At 46.1% G+C, this 20,840-nt stretch overlaps 1 protein-coding gene across 5 annotated transcripts in view; it reads left to right on the forward strand.

Moving 5' to 3' along the window:
- Nucleotides 1-1,835: 1,835 nt before the first annotated feature.
- Nucleotides 1,836-20,840, forward strand: part of RTKN2 (rhotekin 2) — a 254,071-nt gene continuing 235,066 nt past the window's right edge. For all 5 annotated transcript variants that reach the window (XR_011024318.1, XR_011024319.1, XR_011024320.1 and 2 more), the window contains exon 1: nt 1,836-2,002. Coding sequence is in view for 2 of the 5 variants with exons in the window: in XM_068255554.1 (XP_068111655.1) it covers nt 1,853-2,002 (150 nt within the window). In the remaining 3 variants the exon portion in view is untranslated. The remainder of the gene's footprint in view (nt 2,003-20,840) is intronic.

Genomic DNA, 20,840 nt, shown 5'->3' on the forward strand with positions numbered 1-20,840 from the left:
CATGAGAACTGCAGGGGGAAAGAAACACACAAATAATCTCTTGAGATTCAAAAAGAAGGGTGTATACAGCCTGCTTGTGTATGGATGTATTTTCTATGTGTGGACATACTGTACATCAACCTACTTCCTGTTTTGGTGGCCATTTTGTTTGTTTATAAACAAACTTTTTAAAACTGTTTTTAACCACTTTTAATGCGGCGAGGAGCAGCGAAATTGTGACAGAGGGTAATAGGAGATGTCCCCTAACGCACTGGTATGTTTACTTTTGTGCGATTTTAACAATACAGATTCTCTTTAAGGAAAGTTGACCAATGCAACAAGTCAATTGACTATATACTGTTATATACTGGGTAACACATACAGTACAGCACCAGTATCTGTTCATACACAGCACCAGCACATGATTTTTTTATTTTAAATTGGTGTGCGTTGGAAGGGGGGTAGTCTTATACGGCGAGTATATCCCAAACTCTATATTTTAACTTGAAAAGTTGGGGGGTCGTCTTATCATACCTCCCAACATTTTAAAGCTAGGAATCGGGACACTTAGGCCACACCTCTAACCACGGGAACCCCCCCCCCCCCAGTCACACCTACCATAAAAAAATTGAATTATTTTTCAATTAATAATATCCCCTGATAATTTTTAATACATATTTCCCCATACACGATAGGGATGAGGGTGTCCGTGGGTGGGTGGAGAGTAGGGTGAAGATGGCCATGAGAGTGGGGAGGAGGGTGCCAATGCAAGAAAAAAATGATCGAGGCGCCAGCCGCGCGGAAGTGGGATGCGGGATGCCTGTCCTTCCATTCTATCTCCCTCCTCCCTTGGAATCTGCCCCCCTGTGTCTCCCCCCTGCTTGCAGAGTGCGCAGCTAAGCGGAGCGGGCTGTCAACTTACCAGTATCCATGGACGCGTACCAGCATTTGGCTTCCTGCTTCCTGTGACGTTACAGGAAGCAGATTGAAGCCAGACATCGGTAAGCATGGACGCAGGTAATGACAGCCCGCTCCGCACTCTGCTAACGGGGGGACACACGGGAGGGGGGGGGGGGGCAGATTCCAAGGGAGGGAGGGAGGTAGTAATGTGGAGCACGTGTCCCGCATCCCACTTACCCGCGGCTGGCGCCTCGATCATTTTTTTTCACCCTCACTGCCCACTGCTGCCCGGGACTTGGGGGGCTCATACCGTGATAGCGGGAGAGCCCCCCAAAATCGTGACAGTCCCGACGAAAACGGGACGGTTGGGCCCTCTGGTCTTATACGTCCAGTCGTCTTATACGCCGGAATATACGGTAAATGCAATTGTTTATCTTATTAGTTTATTTTCTAGTCTGTTCAATAAACCAGACGACTAAAGGATCCTAATAATCTTTAAAGACGTATACAAATTAAAACAAATGATCATGAACTTCTCATAAAACAAATATTTCTGCTTTATTTCATTTACCCACGTTCTTCACCTGCCTATTTCTGTCACCTGCCTAGGTTGCCTGGTGGATGATCCTGCTCTGCTCTGAACCAGATTCTTCTGACATAACGCTAATCAGACACCTGTTCCCAACAAGCTGGCGTTCCAATCTCTACCGAGGTGGACTGTTCCACACCCAAGACATAATTGATTAATATTCAGCGCTAGTCGGTTCAGAGTAAAATCCCTGCAAAAATAAAAATCCAGACGATTCAGTAATAAAGTAATGTATATAACCGTGCCATCGTCTGACTTGATAACCAACCTATCCCTATGGCAGAGGACACAGAGAATGGTACGGTCCGCCCTATCAGAAACGCCGCATCATTTGTATCCAGGGAGCATTGGGACAGGGTTGGAGGCGTGACGTCACGCAGGACAATGGAAGGGACGGAGTCCGGAGGGCGGCGCGAAGTTCAAATGTTTCTCCGGGGAGATCGTTACCGGGCTACCGTGTCCAAGTGTTCCGCCCTCGGGATGGAGATCAAGCGTAAGAAGATCCGGGAGAGCGCCCTTTTCCCCGCGCAGGATGTGAGTGCTGCTGCTGCAATCTGGGCACTGATAGCGCTGGGAGGGGCCGCCCTGTTATGGGCACTGCGTGCTCCCGTGTTTTTGTTTATTCGCTTACGCAAGAAGTGTTTGAATTCGCTTACACAGCATTTTATGCAAAGGGTTGCACTTCTATTCATCAGACAGAGCAGCCAGAAATAGAGCTTTACTGGCATTCTGGGCGTTGTGGTTCTGCAGCTTAGACACCCCTCAGCACAGAGCTATACTTGTATCATGATTAGATACCCCTTTCACACTTTTGCGGACTGGAGGTGCAGTGTGGCGCAGCAAATTGCTGCACTGCTACCACAGCCTAATGAAAATCTATGGGGAAGTTCATACTTTCCACGTTGTGGTACGCTGCGCTGTAAGTGCCCAATTGAACGCAGTGTTACCATGGGGCTCCTACTGTGTTACCATGGGGCTCCTGCTGTGTGCTGCATTGGCCGGGAAGTCCTGTTAGTATATGGTGACGCAGAGTTCTGGCATTTTTTTTTTTTTGAGTTTTGGAATTGCGATGTCGTGGTGCGCATGCGTGAAAGCGTATTTTTACAATACGCTTCCTTGTAACCAAAACAGGAAGTGATTGCAAACGTGCGTCACTTCCTGTATTGTTGGATGCCAGACAGGGAGCACTGTGTACTAATGCGGTGTTCCCTGAGGGCTCTTTCACACTAGAGGCTGCGGTAGAAAAGGCTGAAAGTCAGCCTTTTGCCTAACGCCAATACATAGCGTTTTCAAAGCCTTTTCAAAGCCTTTTGAAAGAGTTTTACAGCCCATATGAAAACGTCCTTTTTTTTTTCTTCTATAAAAATAAGTGAACAAGATAGCTGTAAAACGCTTTGAAAACGCTTTGAAAAGGCTTTGAAAACGCTGAAGTTGGCGTTTTCCATTGACTATCATTGAAACGCCAACAGCCAACTTCGGCTGTAAACAGCCCTGAAAAAGCTCCTGGGAGCGTTGAAACGCAACGCTCCAAAACGCCGAGTTAGATGTGAAAGGTAAAATGAAAGTCTATGGACTTTCTTTTACCTAGCAAAACGCCAACTTCAGCCGTGGCGTTAAAACGCCGAAAAATCCCTCTGGTGTGAAAGGGCCCTGAAGGCCTGTTTTTTTGGTGGTGCGGTGGGCGTGCCGCAATGCTAACGTCAATTTGTAGTGTGAAACCAGCCTGAGGCTAGGTAGGAGCATAGTGCAGGATCTTCCACCAGCGACAGACTCAAACTTCAGAGGATCAGTTTTGAATATCAATCAAGTTACACCCTCCCCCCTGTCCTGGGTGTGGAACAGTCCACCTCAGTAGAGATTGGAATAGCCTATTGGGAACAGGTGTCTGATTAGCGCTATGTTGTTAGAAGAAACTACTAGTTCAGAGCAGAGCAGGATCATTCACCAGGCGACTCGGGAAGATGACTGTAAAATAGGCGTTGAAGAATAGACGTGGGTAAATAAAATAAAGCAAAGCTAATCCTGGTGATCCTTTGCCTCTAATACTTTTAGCCATAGACCCTTAACAAGGAAGCAGCAGATCAGGTGTTTCTGACATTGGGGTCAATTCATAAAAGGCACAGGTATAAAAAAAAAAAAAAAAAAAAAAAAGTCGGGAAAATGCCGCATTTGGTATTTTAGACTTTGTGTGCACCATTCATAAAAATTTTCACAGCTGTGATAGAAGTGCAGGGATTTACCAAAGTAAACTGGTGGTAACATGTGAAGAGTAGCTGTCTGAGTTGTTACATTGCTGTTCTCCATGCAGAGACAGCATTACAATATAAGAGGCATCCCCAACGTCCCTTCAGATGTACTTGTTTTGTTATTCTGCCTCTGCTTGCTCAGAATCTGTTTATTATTGCCACAGCATAGAAGAAATCCAAGAAACTTTACACATGCCATGCTTTGTGGAAGCCTCCAGCTTAAAAACAGGAACCCAAGAGGTTAAACACAAACTAAGGTATTCAGGGGAAGCCTTGTTTGTACCGATCGCTCTCCTGCTGCTTTGGAGGAGATCTCACTGCTTCTGCTTAAGTCACACAGTCCTCCACAGACTTTGCTCTCTTATCACCACTTCAAAGCGGGTGGTAGTCTTCCATGCCATTACCACCTGTTGTAAACTTTATGAATTAACATTTACTGACATGTTGAGGTAATGACCGCACAAGTCGGTAATTTACCTCACTGCTTGGGAATTTTAGCTTTTCATGTGGTAACCGCTTTTATGAATTGACATTTTCCTAAGTGCTCAGTGAAGTCAGCTTTTTTTTTTTTCTGCATTACCGAATGCAGTAATGCTTTATAAATTGACCCCATTGTCAGAACTGACGAGATTAGCTGCATGCAAGCTTTGTTTGGCAGTTCTTCATGTGCTTTATGGAGATGTAAGACAAGCAGGAGGCTCGCTGCAGTGCCTACGGACAGCTGATGACTTGTCATGTTTCGAGGGGTATGGAACACTGAGTTTGGTTGCTAAGATAAACCGATGTCCAAAATAACTAACTGCAAAGAATCTATGATTATTAAATAATTAAAAACTCTGTTACTAACTTCGTGAGGGGGAAGCCTCTGGAGCCCATTGAGGCTCCACCCATCCTCCTCAGCCAGTGCTGGCACCCCCGAATAATCAATCTATGGCAATAGGAGGCCTGCCTGTGAAGTAGAGCAGACCTGATCAGGCTTGGCTATTTCTACTGGAGTCTGAGTGGAAAGCTGCTAGTGTGCCTGCATGCAGTACCGACAAGCCCTTGTTGCAGGACTTTTGAGGACCCACTGCTGGAACAGGGCTAAAGGGGAGGATGAGGTAAGTACTTCCTAGGGTCATTTTTCCAGGTCATCTCAAGACAGCACCCATGGGAGAGAACCTCTACCCCAATCTGGACTGGAAGTAGGAGTCACATGTGAGACATGTGAGAGAGATGCACGGCGGCGGCTGCTCTGCCGTGGCTGCGCTGGAAGTGCTGCCGCTCTCTCTCCCTGTCAGAGCGGTCAGCTGTTTGTGGTGCGAATAGATCGGCACCTGGTCCTGGGGGGAGAGGGGGGTCGGGCAGACATAGGCATGCTCTGCATGCTCATCAGTATCTGATATGCGGCTTTGCGTCCTTAGCTTGGGCAAAAGGCTACATAGTAACAAAATTATATTGATTTTTAAGTTCTGCATTGGCTTTTTGGATCACTTTAATACTAAATAAAACATTGCTGTAGAGATTTAAATTTCACTTTGGGGGCTAACAGTTACTCTTTAAGATTGGTCACAAGGTATATATGTTATGCAGTCCCACACACTCTGCTCATTTGGTGTCCACTCAGGAGTAGGATCGCTAGGTTGGAGAGTGCTATCCATGTCAGATGGCAAGAACAGCAGCCAGTGTATGTTGTGCTGCAGACCAGAGGGTATCTGAGCGGGGACTGCACAGCTGCAGGATCCTGACATATTCAACCTCATGTCTGTGCAGTTTGTATCTGGGATTGACCGCACGCAGTTGCTGTCCGTTTACTCAATGGGCCTGATTCACAAAGCAGTGCTAACTGTTTAGCACGGGTATGCTAAACAGTTAGCACGTGAAGTGCCTTTCGCAGACTTTTGCGCGCGCAAAGTGCCTTAATTCTCGTAATCACAGACTTTTGCGCGCGCAAAAGTCCGCGAATGGCACTTCACGTGCTAACTGTTTAGCACACCCGTGCTAAACAGTTAGCACTGCTTTGTGAATCAAGCCCAATGTCTGCTCGCGCCTGCACAGTTTAATCTTTCTGTACAAACTGCGCCTGCATGCCGATCGTGTCTGTAATAACCCGACCAAGAAGTGCCGGCAATAGGGGGAAGGAGTGAGCGAGACAAACTGCTTCTCGCGCGGGACTTGGAGGACGACACCGAGGACACGAGGGACAGCAGCTGAGTGATGCAGGCTCCCAGGATAAGGTGAGTGATAGCGGCTGCTGCTAATCACATTTATACAGGGACTGCATCAGGAAGTGCAGGCAGTATTTGGATTTCAAGATGCAGGGGCTTTTTCTCACCATTTTTGGGGAAGAAAAAGTCTGGATCCTGGCTTCAATCTTGCGTCCAATTTAACCTCAGGGATCCAGCACTGGTAGCATTGAAAATCTGCAGACAAGCGTGCCTGTGTGTGGAGGTGCTGCAGCATGTGGCAATATTTACAATCTGCACTCCTGCGCTTCCCCTCAACCTCTAGTGGAAATGGCTGAGCCTGATCGGGTCTGCTCTACTATGCAGGTGCAAGTCGTCTGTGCAGTAGAGCAAACCCAATCGTGCTCTGCTACTTCCGCAGGAGCCTGAGAGAAGCTGGTTGTGAATATTGCTATGTGCTGTTCAGGGGCTGCCAGTGCTGGATCCCAGAGGATGAAGAGGACAGGGGAAGCCTCATTAGGATACAGACACTGAACCCCCCCCCCCCCCTCCCGTGGTAATCTTCAAAGAGAAACCGTAACCTTTTTGACAGAGACCTGGCTTGGGAAGCATGCAGGCCCAACTCTTGAAGCAACCGTGCCGGCCAATTATTCAATCTTGCACTGTGAGAGACAAGTCGGCAAGGGTGGGGGGGTTGCCATATGCTTCAGATCCTCTTTGAACATAAGGCCCCTGCCCATAGGCCCCACTGAAACCTTTGAATGTCTTGCAGCTCAACTGTCAGCAGAAGTAAACATCAACATATTGCTCATATACCGCCCCCCAAAAAATGGTCCAGCCTTTCTTAAGGAAATATCTGAACTCTTATCCTGCGTAACAGTGGAACACCCTAGATGGATCATCCTGGGAGACTTCAATGCATGGGTGGATGATCATGACTCCCAGCTAGGAAGTGAACTACTTCTCATAATGAGTGAACTGGGTCTCTCTCAGGCTGTCAACCTCCCCACCCACACAAAAGGGCACACCCTGGATCTTATATTTCATTCCGGACTTTTAATATCACACATGGATATAAACCCAGTGGTATGGTCAGACCACCACACCATCCACTTCTCTCTGACAGCACCAGCAATAAAACACAGAGGGAAAGAACTCATAAGATACCGTTCACTGAAAGATGTCTCACCCCAGCACGTTCAGAATATCCTCAACTTCGACGCATTAACCAATCATTGCGCAGACCCAGACTCCATGGTCCTGATATACAACCATGCAGTGTCATCTGCCTATGACGCCCTCGCTCCAGTTCGCATCAAACGGTCTACACCACTTCACCATGCACGGTGGTTTGACAGCTCACTAAAGGACCTAAAGAAAGAAGTGCGCAGACTAGAAAGGAAGTGGCGAAAATCTCAGAATTCAAAAGATAAACACACCCTTGTCTCTCACCTGGAAAGCTACCAAAATGCGATCACCAAGAAAAAATCCTCCTACCTATCACAGGAGATCGCAAAGGCCGCCAACAGACCAGCCCAACTATTCCGCACAGTTGATAGACTATGTAATCCATCCTGTCTAAAACCTACTATAACTCCCTCAAAGGAGCTATGCGAGAAATTTGCTTGCTACTTTGCCGTCAAAGTATCTTCTATTCGGTCTCTCATTCAGTCCACAGCACCCAAGACTCATGCAACTAATGGAAATAGCTGCAAAAACAGCCTAACACCCTGGACTGACTTCAAAAGTATTAGTGAGGAAGAGATCTCAGACATCCTCTGTCGTCTCCGCCAGACAACCTGCGACCTGGACCCTGGACCAACTAAACATATGCTGAAATGTCCTGACCTGCTTGGTCCAGCATTTCACAAAATAGTAAATTGCTCTCTGCAAGCAGGGAGGTTTCCTACCTCTCTAAAAGAAGGAATCATCAAGCCCCTTCTTAAAAAACCTTCCACGGATCCAGATGCTATGAGCAGCTACAGACCTGTCTCCAACCTCCCCTTCTTAGGTAAAGTTATTGAAAAGGCTGTCTATCTGCAACTTGAAACCAGGCTGTCAGTAAACAACATCCTGGACCCTCTACAATCTGGCTTTAAGAAACACCACAGCTGTGAAACAGCCCTCATTCAAGTCTGCAATGATCTGCTCATGGCAAGGGACAGAGGGGAATGCTCCATCCTAATCCTGCTGGATCTCTCAGCTGCTTTTGATACAGTTGACCATGAAATCCTGCTTAACAGACTGCAGGAGTACTGTGGCATCAGTGGATCAGTCCTCCAGTGGTTCAGATCATTCCTGACTGACAGAACACAGAGAGTATGCCTAGGACCTATAATGTCCAAACCTGCACCTCTACAATTCGGAGTGCCACAAGGATCAATCCTATCCCCTCTGCTGTTTGCAATCTACATGTTGCCACTCGGTACACTTATCCAACGACATGGCCTGACGTACCACTGCTACGCCGATGACACACAGCTATACCTGTCCTTCAAACCTGGTGGAACAGACCCTACCCCAAAAATAAACTCTTGCTTAGCTGAGCTTCAGGCATGGATGAATGATAACTGGTTGAAACTGAATGCTGACAAAACTGAGGTCCTGTTTGTCCAAAGCCAGTGCCCGCCATCAAAACAGCTCTATCCTAAAGCAACACCAATCAGGATTGGGAATTCAGACATAAACAGCTCCAACCTTGTGCGCAGCCTTGGCGTACTAATCGATGGGGAATTGAGTTTCAGAAACCAAATTTCATCTGTAGTTAAATCTTCCTTTTTTCATCTGAAGAACATTGCAAAGATTAAACATCTGATTCCCCCAGAGGATCTTCAAACCCTAGTCCACGCCTTCATCACATCACGGCTGGACTACTGCAATGCACTTTATGCTGGCCTCCCCAAAAAAGACCTGCGTCGCTTGCAATTAGTGCAGAATGCTGCTGCCAGATTGCTAACAAACCAGCCTCGCCACTGTCACATTACACCGATCCTTCGCTCACTGCACTGGCTACCAGTAGAATGGAGAATACTCTTCAAGATTGGACTGCTGACATTCAAATCCCTGCACAATGTGGGCCCTGGATACATGAAGGACTTGCTGAAGCTGCACCACACCTCTCACAACCTCAGATCAGCAAGTTCTATAAACTTGGTCACTCCCAGAGTGCACCTCAAAAAATCTGGAGACAGAGCCTTCTGTCATGCTGCCCCTACTCTTTGGAACTCCCTACCACACCCAGTAAAGACAGCACCATCCCTGGAGCTATTCAAATCCAGACTGAAAAGCCACCTGTTTAGCCTGGCATTTCCAGATTTATAAAATTCTTCCTCTGTACCACGATGGTCGGAGCCATGCTTATGCGCTTTGAGTCCCACGGGAGAAAAGCGCTTTACAAATGTTATTTGTTGTTGTTGTTGTTTGTTGTAACCAATAATTGAACTTCATCCCAATCAGTATCTGATACCCTCTTTCCCATGAGAAATCTATTCCTTTTCTCAAATGGATCATCAGGGGGCTCTGTATGGCTGATTTTTTTTTTTTTTTTGGTAAAACCCCTCCCACAATGTGATGTCAGTGCCTCACGGCACTAAGGTACTGACATCACTGTGGGAATTACTTGTTGTATTGTGGGAAACGGCTGTTTCCAACTGCCAACAAAGCAAGCAGCATCTCTTTCCTGTGGCATTACCTGCCAGCAGTAATCATGTCACCATGTGATAAATGTCAGAATGTAAATCGGGGAGAGGAATTTTTTTTTTTTTTTACAATGAGCAAACTTACAGTAAGCAAATTATAATTCTTGTAAAAATTAAGCACTTTTATTACATTTTCACTGGAGTTCTTCTTTAATGGCCCATACTCACGGGCAACTTTTTGGCCCGTCGCCAGCAAACGTGAGCGTGTGCACGACAGCTCGTCGCCAGGTCCCTCCGCATACACACGGCGGAGGGACCTGGCAACTGATACGGCGGAAGCTGTCGCTGTTGCTCCTCCCCCCCCCCCCCCCCCGCCGGAAGCCCAATTTCTTATTTTGTTGTTGTCGCTAGTCCGCGGACTAGCGACAGTTGCGGCGGAGTTGTGGCAGCGACTGTCGCCAGGCGATTGAGCGGTTCAATCGCCCGGCGACATGAGCGACAGTTCGGGGTGCGCGTCCGTGCAACGCTGCATACTCACGGGCGACCTGTCGCTGCAACACGCGCACCGCTTGTTGCGGCGACATTTGTAGCCCGTGAGTATGGGCCATAAGGTTCCTGCACCTTTCAGCTTGGATCATCAACGGGAGGTGCATCCAAAGGTGCATCCAAAAATCCCAGTGCACGGCCCCCCAAAAAATGGGTTTATAAACTCTGAAGGTTCAGATCTAAAGTCTGTGGTTTTTCAGATGTACTTCAGAACTCCTTCTTGGTATCTGAATAGTATTTTGGGTTTTAACAGAAACATCCTTTGAGTTATTAACAAGGCTATCAGAAAAATGGCTTTTAAGACTGGCGTTGTAGCTATTGTATATCTCAGAATGGTGGGACAATGGGAGGATTGCAGGCTCTCTAGTAAAGAACTTTTACTGTCTTTATAATCAGGGGCGTTCCTACCATTGAGTTCCAGGTGGCGTGGAGCACCGGGTGCCTGACAGGGATGGGGGTGTCAGCGGCCATGAGTAGGAGGGACAGCGGCGGGGAGGGGTGCCAGACACACACACACACACACACACACACACACACACACACACACACACACACACACACACACACACACACACACACACACACACACACACACACACACACACACACACACACACACACACACACACACACACACACACACACACCTGGGTCCCTTCCTTCTGTTCTCTCCCCCTCCATATATAAGCAGGTGGGCGGAGAATTACTCACCAAGTCAGGTGAGTAATTCTCCGCCTGCTTGCCGCCGCATATATGGAGGGGGAGAGAGCAGGAGGGGACCCAGAGGTAAGGGAGGGGGGTTCTGGCCCCCCTCCCTGCCGCTGTCTCCGCTGCTCCTCCTTGTGCTGCTTCCCAAACCCTACCCCCCCCCCCCCCCCCCCGGGGCAACTATACGATCTGTACTGGGGCAAATATACTAGCAACGCTGGGGGCAACTATACTATGAACAACTATACTAGCTATACTGGGGGCAACTATGCTGCCTATACTGGGGCAACTATATTGCCTATACTGGGGGCACCTATACCTGGCATTACCTGCCGTGGGGCGCTTAGTATGCTGCACTCGCTCCTTTCCTTTGGGGGGGGGGGGAGGGGATGTGTCAAATGCCCTAGGTACGCCACTGTTTTATAATGGGTGACAGACTTGCATGTTTACTCTTCTTTTCCAAGGTCACTTATACATGAATCCACAGGTCTTCCTTTATGAATCTAAAGACCAAATGGATGAATGTTCCCACTATTTAGATGTCAGATTTTGCATCATTTTATTCCTGAAGATCTGTCTGGAGTTGATCGAGTTCCCTCCTAACGCATGTTTTTATTTTTTGGGAAAATCTAGAGCCGATCAAACTTCTGAGACCTCTGGATTTGTCAGACAATCTCTCTAGCTTAAGGTGGCCACCAACTGTCCAAATTCTACCGAAAAATCGTTCGAGCGATCAGAAATTCTGATCGGACGAAAAATCGTTCACTACACCATCAACTAACCAATCTTTGCTTCCTATCTATCACGACCACCAAGAAAATCCAAATTTTCGTTCGTAGAAAATTTATTCGGGCGACATTTTTTTCACTTGTTCATAATCGATTGTGTACACCAATGGAGATTATTTACAACCGATCCGATCCGAATTTCTGATCGCTCGAACGATTTTTCGCTAGAAATTGGACCGTTAGTGGCAGGGCTGTGGAGTCGGTCCAAAAATCCTCCGACTCAGTTTAGGATTCCACCGACTCCTCGACTCCGACTCCTCTAATTTGCATATTACAATTTTGTTGATTAAAAGTATGTAACGTGAAATTCGTCTCTTAACTGCCAACGCTTAGGAATTTTACAAGACAACTGAAGTGAGAAGGATATGGAGACTACTATATTTATTCCCTTTAGACTAAAACTAGTACTTGGTAAGAGTACTTGTAAAAGGTACAAACCGGAACAAAGAACATCTATCAGGCCCTAGGCAATGTAAGTGTGGGTACATGTAAGAGTGATGTGCAGGTACTCTGCAGGGGAATGAGGAGATTGTAAACAGACAACACCTCTGTGTTCAATGTACACAGCATTCTCAGTGGATTCCCTGCAGCTCTGTGGGGAGTGCATATGTAGAGTATAGTACTACTGTGTAACAAAGTAAACCTGAGACTGATGAAATTAAAGTTTTATACATACCTGGGGCTTCCTCCAGCCGCCTTCAGGATAATCCGTCCCTCGTTGTCCTCCTCCACCACCTGGATCTTCTGCTATGAGTCCAGGTACTTGAGCCAGTCGGGCGTAGTGCGCAGGCACACACTCCACCGCTAGGAGCATACTACACCTGTGCAGCACTATTGCGCAGGTGCAGAATGTTCCTGGCTGTGGGAGCAGCATGCGGCCGGACAGCGCTGACTGGCTGAATTACCAGGACTCATAGCAGAAGATCCGGGTGGTGGAGGACAGCGAGGGACTGATTAGCCTGAAGGGGGCTGGAGGAAGCCCCAGGTATGTATAAAACTTTACTTTTCATCCGTCTCAGGTACCCTTTAATTTGCAGTCACTAAACCAAATTTTAACACATCAAATTATTTCATTTCATCAGCAAAGGGAGTGCATACATTTGCATAAATCAGCATCAATGCAGAATTATTTCCATCTCATTGACCATCTCTATTAGTGACACAGCTACACATCAGGCTTTATTCTTACAGCATAGATGTTATTTAGTGTATATATAAGAGTTTCCTGTGTACACATCATATATACAGTCACAATCAGATGTGTATATCTGACCTTAAAAATACGGGGACTGCTTTATTGAAGCAGCACAAGTAACTAATTTTGATTGCTTTATTTCATTTTTGTGGACTAAGCACAGCTATTACTGTATATATACTGTATATATACATTATTTTTAATGACTATTATCTGAGAAATAGAACATTTTATCATATATTCTATTTAATTACAGTTACAAATTCATTAGGAGTCGGTGCATTTTTTCCCGATTTCGACTCCAGGCACCCAAAATTGCCCGACTCTCCGACTCCACAGCCCTGGTTAGTGGCCAGCTTTACAAGCTACATGGGATGGGGTTACCATGGACAGAATGTACCCATTTGACAAGCTGTTTCACCCTGATTAGAAAAGGGCAGGAACCACTACTGAACTTGTACAATGTTTCCCCCTTGGGTAGCAGGATATGTTATGTAAGACGCTACAGACTAACTATGTCGGCTAAGACTGATAACATTTTGGTGCAGAGTATTGCAAGTAATTGTCCCTCCTACTATTAGGCCTTGTTCACATTGTCTCCGCACAGAAACGTATCGAACAACAAAAGCAAAAGAACTAGGATTTCCCCTTAAAGCGGAATATAACCCTGCATTTCAACTTTGCTCTAAAACATTATTTACAGCATATTCTATGCAACCAGCATTTTTTTTTTTACTAGACCAGCATTGGAAGGGTTAAACACAGAGGTTTAAAGCAGGGCTGTGGAGTCGGTACAAAAATCTTCCGACTCCAACTCCGACTCCTCAGTTTCTGAAACCACGACTCCGGGTGCCCAAAATTGCCCCGACTCCTCGACTCCAACTCCGACTCCACAGCCCTGGTTTAACCTCCCTGGCGGTATTCACGAGCAGAGCTCGGGCTGGCTGACACATGTCAGGAGCGGTAAGCCCGAGCTCTGCTCGTGTCAGCAAAATCAATGGCTGCAGTGAATTCCTGGGTCCCGCGCGCGATCAGCGCTTGTCAGCGGGACCCAGGCTTCTTCCCCCCGGCCGCCGGAGTCCGCATTACCTTCAGATCTTCCGGGACCCGGCGGCCAATTAGCTGGGAGGATCGGCGGTGCGTCGTGACGTCGTGGGCGGCGAGAAGGGAGGGAGTTTGTGAAATAAAAAAAAAATGCCTGCAGCCAATCCCTGGGTCCCGGCGCGATCAGCGCTTGTCAGCGGGACCCAGGCTTCTTCCACCCGGCCGCCGGAGTCCCCCTTACCGCTCTGATCTTTGGGGACCCGGCGGCCAATAGACCATAATAGCCGATCAGCGGCAGAGTGACAGGGGCAGCGTAGGGTCACAGGGGAGGGAGGGGATGGAGGGAGGGGAAGGAGGGAGGGAGGGAGTATAAAAAAAAAATTAAAATAAACTCATCTGATTGGGCGAAAACAGCATTGTATTGGATACAATAGGATTTTGTATCCAATGCAATGTTGCCTTTTGCTTCCTGGTTTGCTGAGAGGAGTTGTGGCTGTTGAGCTGGAGAGGAGCTGGCTGTGATCTCTGTGATCTGTGAGTGCTTATCTTGATTTCTGCCTACCTGTTACCGATTTTTGCCTGGACTTTGACTATTCTTTCTGCCTTCTGATTGGATTTGATTGATTACCCGTTGCTGATTTTGCCTGGACTTTGACTACTCTTTCTGCCTTCTGATTGGATTTGATTGATTACCCGTTGCCGATTTTGCCTGGACTTTGACTACTCTTTCTGCCTTCTGCCTGGATTTGATTGATTACCCGTTGACGATTTTTGCCTGGACTTGGACTACTCTTTGCCTGCTGCCTGCACCGACCTCTGCCTGGATTTACTATGGCATCATCCTCCAGAAGACGTCTCACCGTGGAAGCGCTGGCGGAGTTGGAGGACAGCGATCTGCAGTCACTGGCGGACTCCAGTGACAGCGACGCACCTGGGGATCTGTCATCCGACCCAGATAGCGACAGCGACAGTGACGCCATCACCAGCGACGTTAGTGATATCCGGGTTTGGTGCCCCATCGACCTTTCTCAGGCTCCGCCACCGCCCCCACGTTTCCCTTTTACTGGGGAGCCTGGCCTGAAGAAGGAGTGCGAGTGCAACCCCCTGGCATACCTGCAGCTTTTCTTCTCGGAGGCGGTTATTGAGAGGATAGTGGAGGAGACTAATCGCTATGCGACCCAACAATTGGCTACTCCTCAAGGACCCTTTTCCAGAAGCAGGACCTGGGAGCCGGTAACAGCAGCGGATATTTGGCTGTTTTTGGGCCTGATCATTCTGCAGGGAGTGGTGGGGAAGCCCCTGCAGAAATGGTACTGGAGCACGAATAAAATCATTGCAACCCCCTTCTTCGGTACAGTTATGTCCGAGTATCGTTTTTCCCTTATAATGAAGTTTCTCCACTTTTCTAACAATGAAACTTTTGAGGAGTCGACCCACCCTGCTCCAAAACTAAAAAAAATTTGGGAGGTCTACCAGATGGTGGTGGAAAATTTCAGGACCACGTATGTGCCACAGAGGGACATCAGCGTGGACGAGAGCCTGATGGCCTATAAGGGAAGGCTGAGCTGGCTCCAATATATTGCTTCCAAGCGGGCCCGCTTTGGGATCAAATCATACACGCTATGCGAGTCAAGTACCGGATACATCTGGAATACTATTTTGTATACGGGAAAAGGCACAAAATTTTGTCCCAGGTTTAGCGAGTTTGGAGTGGCGACATCGTCTGTATTGTCCCTTCTGGAGCCTTTGTTGGACAAAGGCTACTGTCTCACCACAGATAATTTCTACACCTCCCCTGAACTGTCTGAGATTCTTATCAAGCATAAGACTGACACCTATGGCACTGTTAGGGCTAACAGGAGGGAGATGCCGTCGGCCTTTGCCAAGCAGAAGCTGAAGACTGGGGACATAGCTGCTTGGCAGAAAGGGAAGATGTTAGCCCTCCGGTGGCGGGACAAAAAAGACGTCTGTCTCCTCTCTACTGTTCACGACACCTCCACTGTCCCCACCAGAACGAGAGGAGGAAAGGATATTGTAAAACCGCAGGTCGTGATGGACTATAACCACACCATGGGTGGTGTGGACAAAGCTGACCAGGCGGTGACCTTTTATCCTGCTGTCAGGAAGCAGCAGAAAAAGTATTACAAGAAGATTTTCCGGCACCTACTAGAACAAAGCATTTGGAATGCATACATTCTGCACAAGCAGGGAAGTGACAGGCCAGTGACGCACGCTGATTTCATCTGGAAACTGTGCGAATGTATCTGTCTAAGGTACCAGACTGCATCGGATGCCAGAGTTGGACGCCGTGCCTCTTATGTGGTAAATCCGGAGCGCCTCACTGGCCGACATTTTATGGAATACATTCCACCAACTCCCAAAAAAAATGCCCCAACTAGGACATGTCATGTGTGCTGCAGCAAAAGCGACGAGAAGGGGAAAAGAATCAGGAAAGAATCACGATTCTACTGTCCAGACTGTGATGTTGCCCTGTGTGCAATTCCTTGCTTTAAAATATACCACACACGGGAGGTGTATTAGGAGTATATATGTACATACTGCATAATTTGCTGCCTTATTTATACAGTTTTATTTCAGATTATTGATAAATTTATTTACTTCAACAATTTTGTGTTCCTGACTTTTATTTATATGCAGAATGTCTACCACACTTTTATTCTGATGTATTTTGGTGAGTTAAGACTTAAAAATCGGAGGCCTAAAATTCATGAAAAAAAATGTACCGCTTTTGACTCCTAATTCCTGACAGAAATGGACCGCCAGTTCCGTGGAGAGATATGCAGAAGTTCAGATTGTTACATTCTATTTAGTTAAATGTATCTATTGAGAAATGTTACACACTCTTTGGCTGTCCTCCAGCTCCTTCTCAGTCAGAGTGAGGCCACATTTCCGCCGCGATTCCGCAGAGTTTCCCCGCACATGAATCGCACGGGGAAACTCTGCCATAGGGGATAACGGCGCCGCGGCCGAATCGCTTGCGGGAGCGATTCGGCCCAAACCCACCGCAGAATTCGCAGCGGAGGCTGCGAATCCCATAGCCGTGCATGGCACAGCTCATGGGATTCGCCTGCGATCCCGCTCAGTGCCGGCGTGCGTCTGCGAGACGCACGCCGCACTAGTGGAAACGAGACCTGAGTCACATTCAACACTTAGGTACATTTATGTAAACAAAATGTATCTGTGTCAGCTTCGGATGCGTCTGCAGAAATCTCCAGGAACATTAAAGCTCTGTGTAACCCTTCCAATGCTGGTCTAGTAAAAAAAAAAATGCTGGTTGCATATAATATACTGTAAATAATGTTTTAGAGCAAAGTTGAAATGCAGGGTTATATTCCGCTTTAATATGAGATTATGTACTTGCAAATGAGCTAAATACAAACAGGATGTCAAGAAAATACAAAAAATCTTTATTGTAAAGCCAACTACATAATTAAAAACAAGGCAGTCAGACCTGGGCTATAAGCCCGTAATAATATAATATTATATATAAGCCCTGCAAATGAAAAAATATATATATTTTTAATGCATATGGCTCACTCAGGAGCCTCTGCGAGAAATAGTATAAACCAGTGCCACCAAGGGTACTATAAGGGTAAGTGTGGAACTGTGTCACAGAGGGAATCCCTAGAGGGCCACATACATACACATGTATAATATAAATATACTCAATTAATAGCTGCCACTAATAAATATAAAGTGCATATGCAAACAAACAACAATACCATTTGATCACAATATGAATCAAGATAGGAGAAATAAGAAGTCCAATAAAAGTGAGGTAGAAAAGGCTGAGATGAATCAGTGGGAGGTACAAACAACTATAGACAAGAGGGAATATATCCCAGATGGTGCACGCAGTGAATAATGTGCAGAGAGAGATAGCAGCAGGAAAAAGAGAATAGCAGCGCAGGGCTCACCTAGTGTAATCAGATAGATAGATCTCAGGGCTGGCTGCTCGGGCGCTGCCTACGCCGTCCGACTAGTTCCGCTGAAGCTGCGAGGGGACATGACAGAAACGTATCTTAAACGAGCAGGAAATATGTATGCGTTTGTACGCGTTTTTCAGATGCGTTTGAGTGATTGACTTGAATTGCTTTGGCATGCGTTACGCACAAAAATGCATGTAACAATGCTTGTCAAAAATGCTAAGGGCCCGTTTCCACTAACGCGAATTTGCATGCGTTGTCCGCATGCAAATTCGCATAATCAATACAAGTGGCTGGGGCTGTTTCCACTTGTCGGGAATTCTGTGCGGTCTGCTGTGCAGAAAAAAAATCTGCACGGCAGAGCCGTCGAATTCGCATGTCGCACACCCGCACGCGAATCGCCGCTAATGTAATGTAATAGGAAAACCGCAAGCATGTTAGTCTTGCGTTTTTTTTCTCAGCGTGAAAACCTTTGTCAATGCTTGCCAGCATTGACATGGTTAATCTTGCATAGCGCAAACCGTGAGCGATTCCGCGTAAAAATCACATGTGAACGAATGCGGATTCGTTGACGCATTTTCCGCAACGGAATCGCAACGCACAAGTGGAAACGGGCCCTTATGGATGGAATGCGCTAATGTGAACGAGGTCCATAGAAATTTTTTATTTAATTGACCTACAAAATGCATATTGCACGCGTTGTTTAAAAACGGACAACGCCGCATGTAGTGTGAACGGAGCCTTAGTCTTGTTTATTCTCTTATAAGTGCCGGTGACGTCTTTTCCAGAAAGTGAAAGGACAGCGCCCTAACAACCTGCCTATTGTTGTATTTGTATTAATTTAATAATTTTTTTTTTTGTTTCACTCCACCATCTAAACACACACTCCTGGGCCACTTCTTAAAGGGGGACTTTAACCAAGGATTGAACTTCATTCCAATCAGTAGCTGACACCCACGTACCCAAAAGAAATCTTTACCTTTTCTTGATTAGATTGGGGGGTCTGTGTGGCTGATGTGGTGAAACCCCTCCCATAGTGTGATATCATGACCAGGGTCCTGCCAGTTTGCTGTCTGTGAATTTCGTTGCACAGTGGGGAATGAAGATTTTTCCGACTGCCAAGCAAGCAATATCTCCCTTTGTGCATTGAACTCTCAGTAACAAACATTCCGCACAGATCACCTGGCAGAACTAAATATGTCGCCACCTGTGATCTATTTCAGAATGTAAATTGGGGAGAGGAAATATTTTACAATGGGCAAACACTGACTAAACCCATTAATGACTTTTGTAAAAAAAAAAAGCAATGTTAATCATGTTATTTACACTACAGTACCCCTTTTTAAAGGCACAGCAGGATGAAAAGGTGCCCAGAAAATAAGATAAATTAAAAACCATAAAATAAAGTTTGAGGTGGCTTACTTCAATGGAGACAAATTCATATAAAATGAACTTTAATAGCACTGGCAAAGCATTTTGTGGGTCCCTGCTCACTTCCTCAGGCCAAACCAAGTGCCTCACTGTGTCTTAAGAGCCTAGGTTTGAGCGCTTAAAAGGATACCAGAGCTGAATTAAAAAGTCAAAACTGGGGGAGCAGGCATGTATAAGAAATAGTCTTAATGCCCATCTGCAACCCCCTGTCACGGAAGAGCCGTGAGAAAACTTAATCAGTTTTCTGCACCGATTGTTTTTAACGATATCTGAATTGTATGTTTAGATATGGCAGACTGCCGAGCTTTGGGTAACTTGTGTCTTTGAAGCTTGACTATTCAAGTTGTTAACCAGTTCACCCCCAAGGGTTTTTACTCTAACGGACCAGAGCAATTTTCACTTGTCAGTGCTCCTCCCTTTTATTCCCTAAGGGCTGGTGCACACCGAGCGGCTTTTTCAGCGTTTCTGCAGCTGCTTGCGGCTGCGGATCCGCTTGGTCAATGTATCTCAACGGGGTGGTGCACACCAGAGCGGGAGGCGTTTTGCAGAAACAAATCCTCCCGGGGTGAGGCATTTTTTTGGATTTCGGATGCGTTTCTGCCTCAATGTTAAGTATAGGAAAAACGCAAACCGCTCTGAAAAACGCCTGTTCAGAGCGGTTTTGCTGGCGTTTTTGTTACAGAAGCTGTTCAGTAACAGCTTTACTGTAACAATATATGAAATCTACTACACCAAAACCGCTACACAAAACAGCAAAACGCTAGCTGAAACGCTACAGAAAAATAAGAAAAAGCGTTTCAAAATCTGCTAGCATTTTGCGGATCTGCTAGCAGGTTTTGGTGTGCACCAGGCCTAATAACTTTATTACTAATCACAAGAAAATGATCTATACCTCGTTTTTTTTCGCCACCAATTAGGCTTTCTGTGGGTAGTACATTTTGCTAAGAATTTTTTTTATTCTAAATACGTTTTAATTGGGAAAAAAAATGAAAAAAAAAATCATTATTTCTCAGTTTTCAGCCATTATAGTTTTAAAATTAAACGTTCTCCTGTGGATAAAACAAACACATTTTATTTGCCTACTTTTCCCGTTTATTAAACCGTTTAAATTATGTCCCTATCACAATGTATGGCGACAATATATTATTTTGAAATATAGGTGTTATATTTTTTTTTTTTTTTTTGCCCCTATATAATTAAAATTTTCCCCCATAAAATATAGATTAAAAAAAGCTCAGTCCCTAAGGCAACTATTTATTTATTTTAAGCGGATTTTTTTTTTTTTTTTTTTTTTTTTTTTTTACAAGTGTTTTATGAGGGTTGTAAGTGTAATTTTATTAAGTGTGTATGTACTTGCAAATGTATGTGCTTTGTATGTGTAATATACTTTTTGGCGCTAGTGAACACTCTCCCGTATAGGAAGTGATCACTTTTTTTTTTTCCTCTTTATTAAACTTTAACAGTTTCCTGTTTTATGACTGGAAGCGGCCGCTTTTCGCGGTCGCGTCCATTCACTCCAGGCAGTGCGATTGGGTAGAGGACCTCTCGGTCCTCTTCCCCAATCACCCAGCACGGGAACCTGACGGAAACAGCAGCGGTAGCGGCGCGCACACGTGCGGAGCGGCGGCGGGAACACGCAATGTATTAAAACGTCATGTTGCCAT

Source organism: Hyperolius riggenbachi, chromosome 10 (genome assembly GCF_040937935.1).
Source record: "Hyperolius riggenbachi isolate aHypRig1 chromosome 10, aHypRig1.pri, whole genome shotgun sequence".
NCBI classification, from domain to species: domain Eukaryota; kingdom Metazoa; phylum Chordata; class Amphibia; order Anura; family Hyperoliidae; genus Hyperolius; species Hyperolius riggenbachi.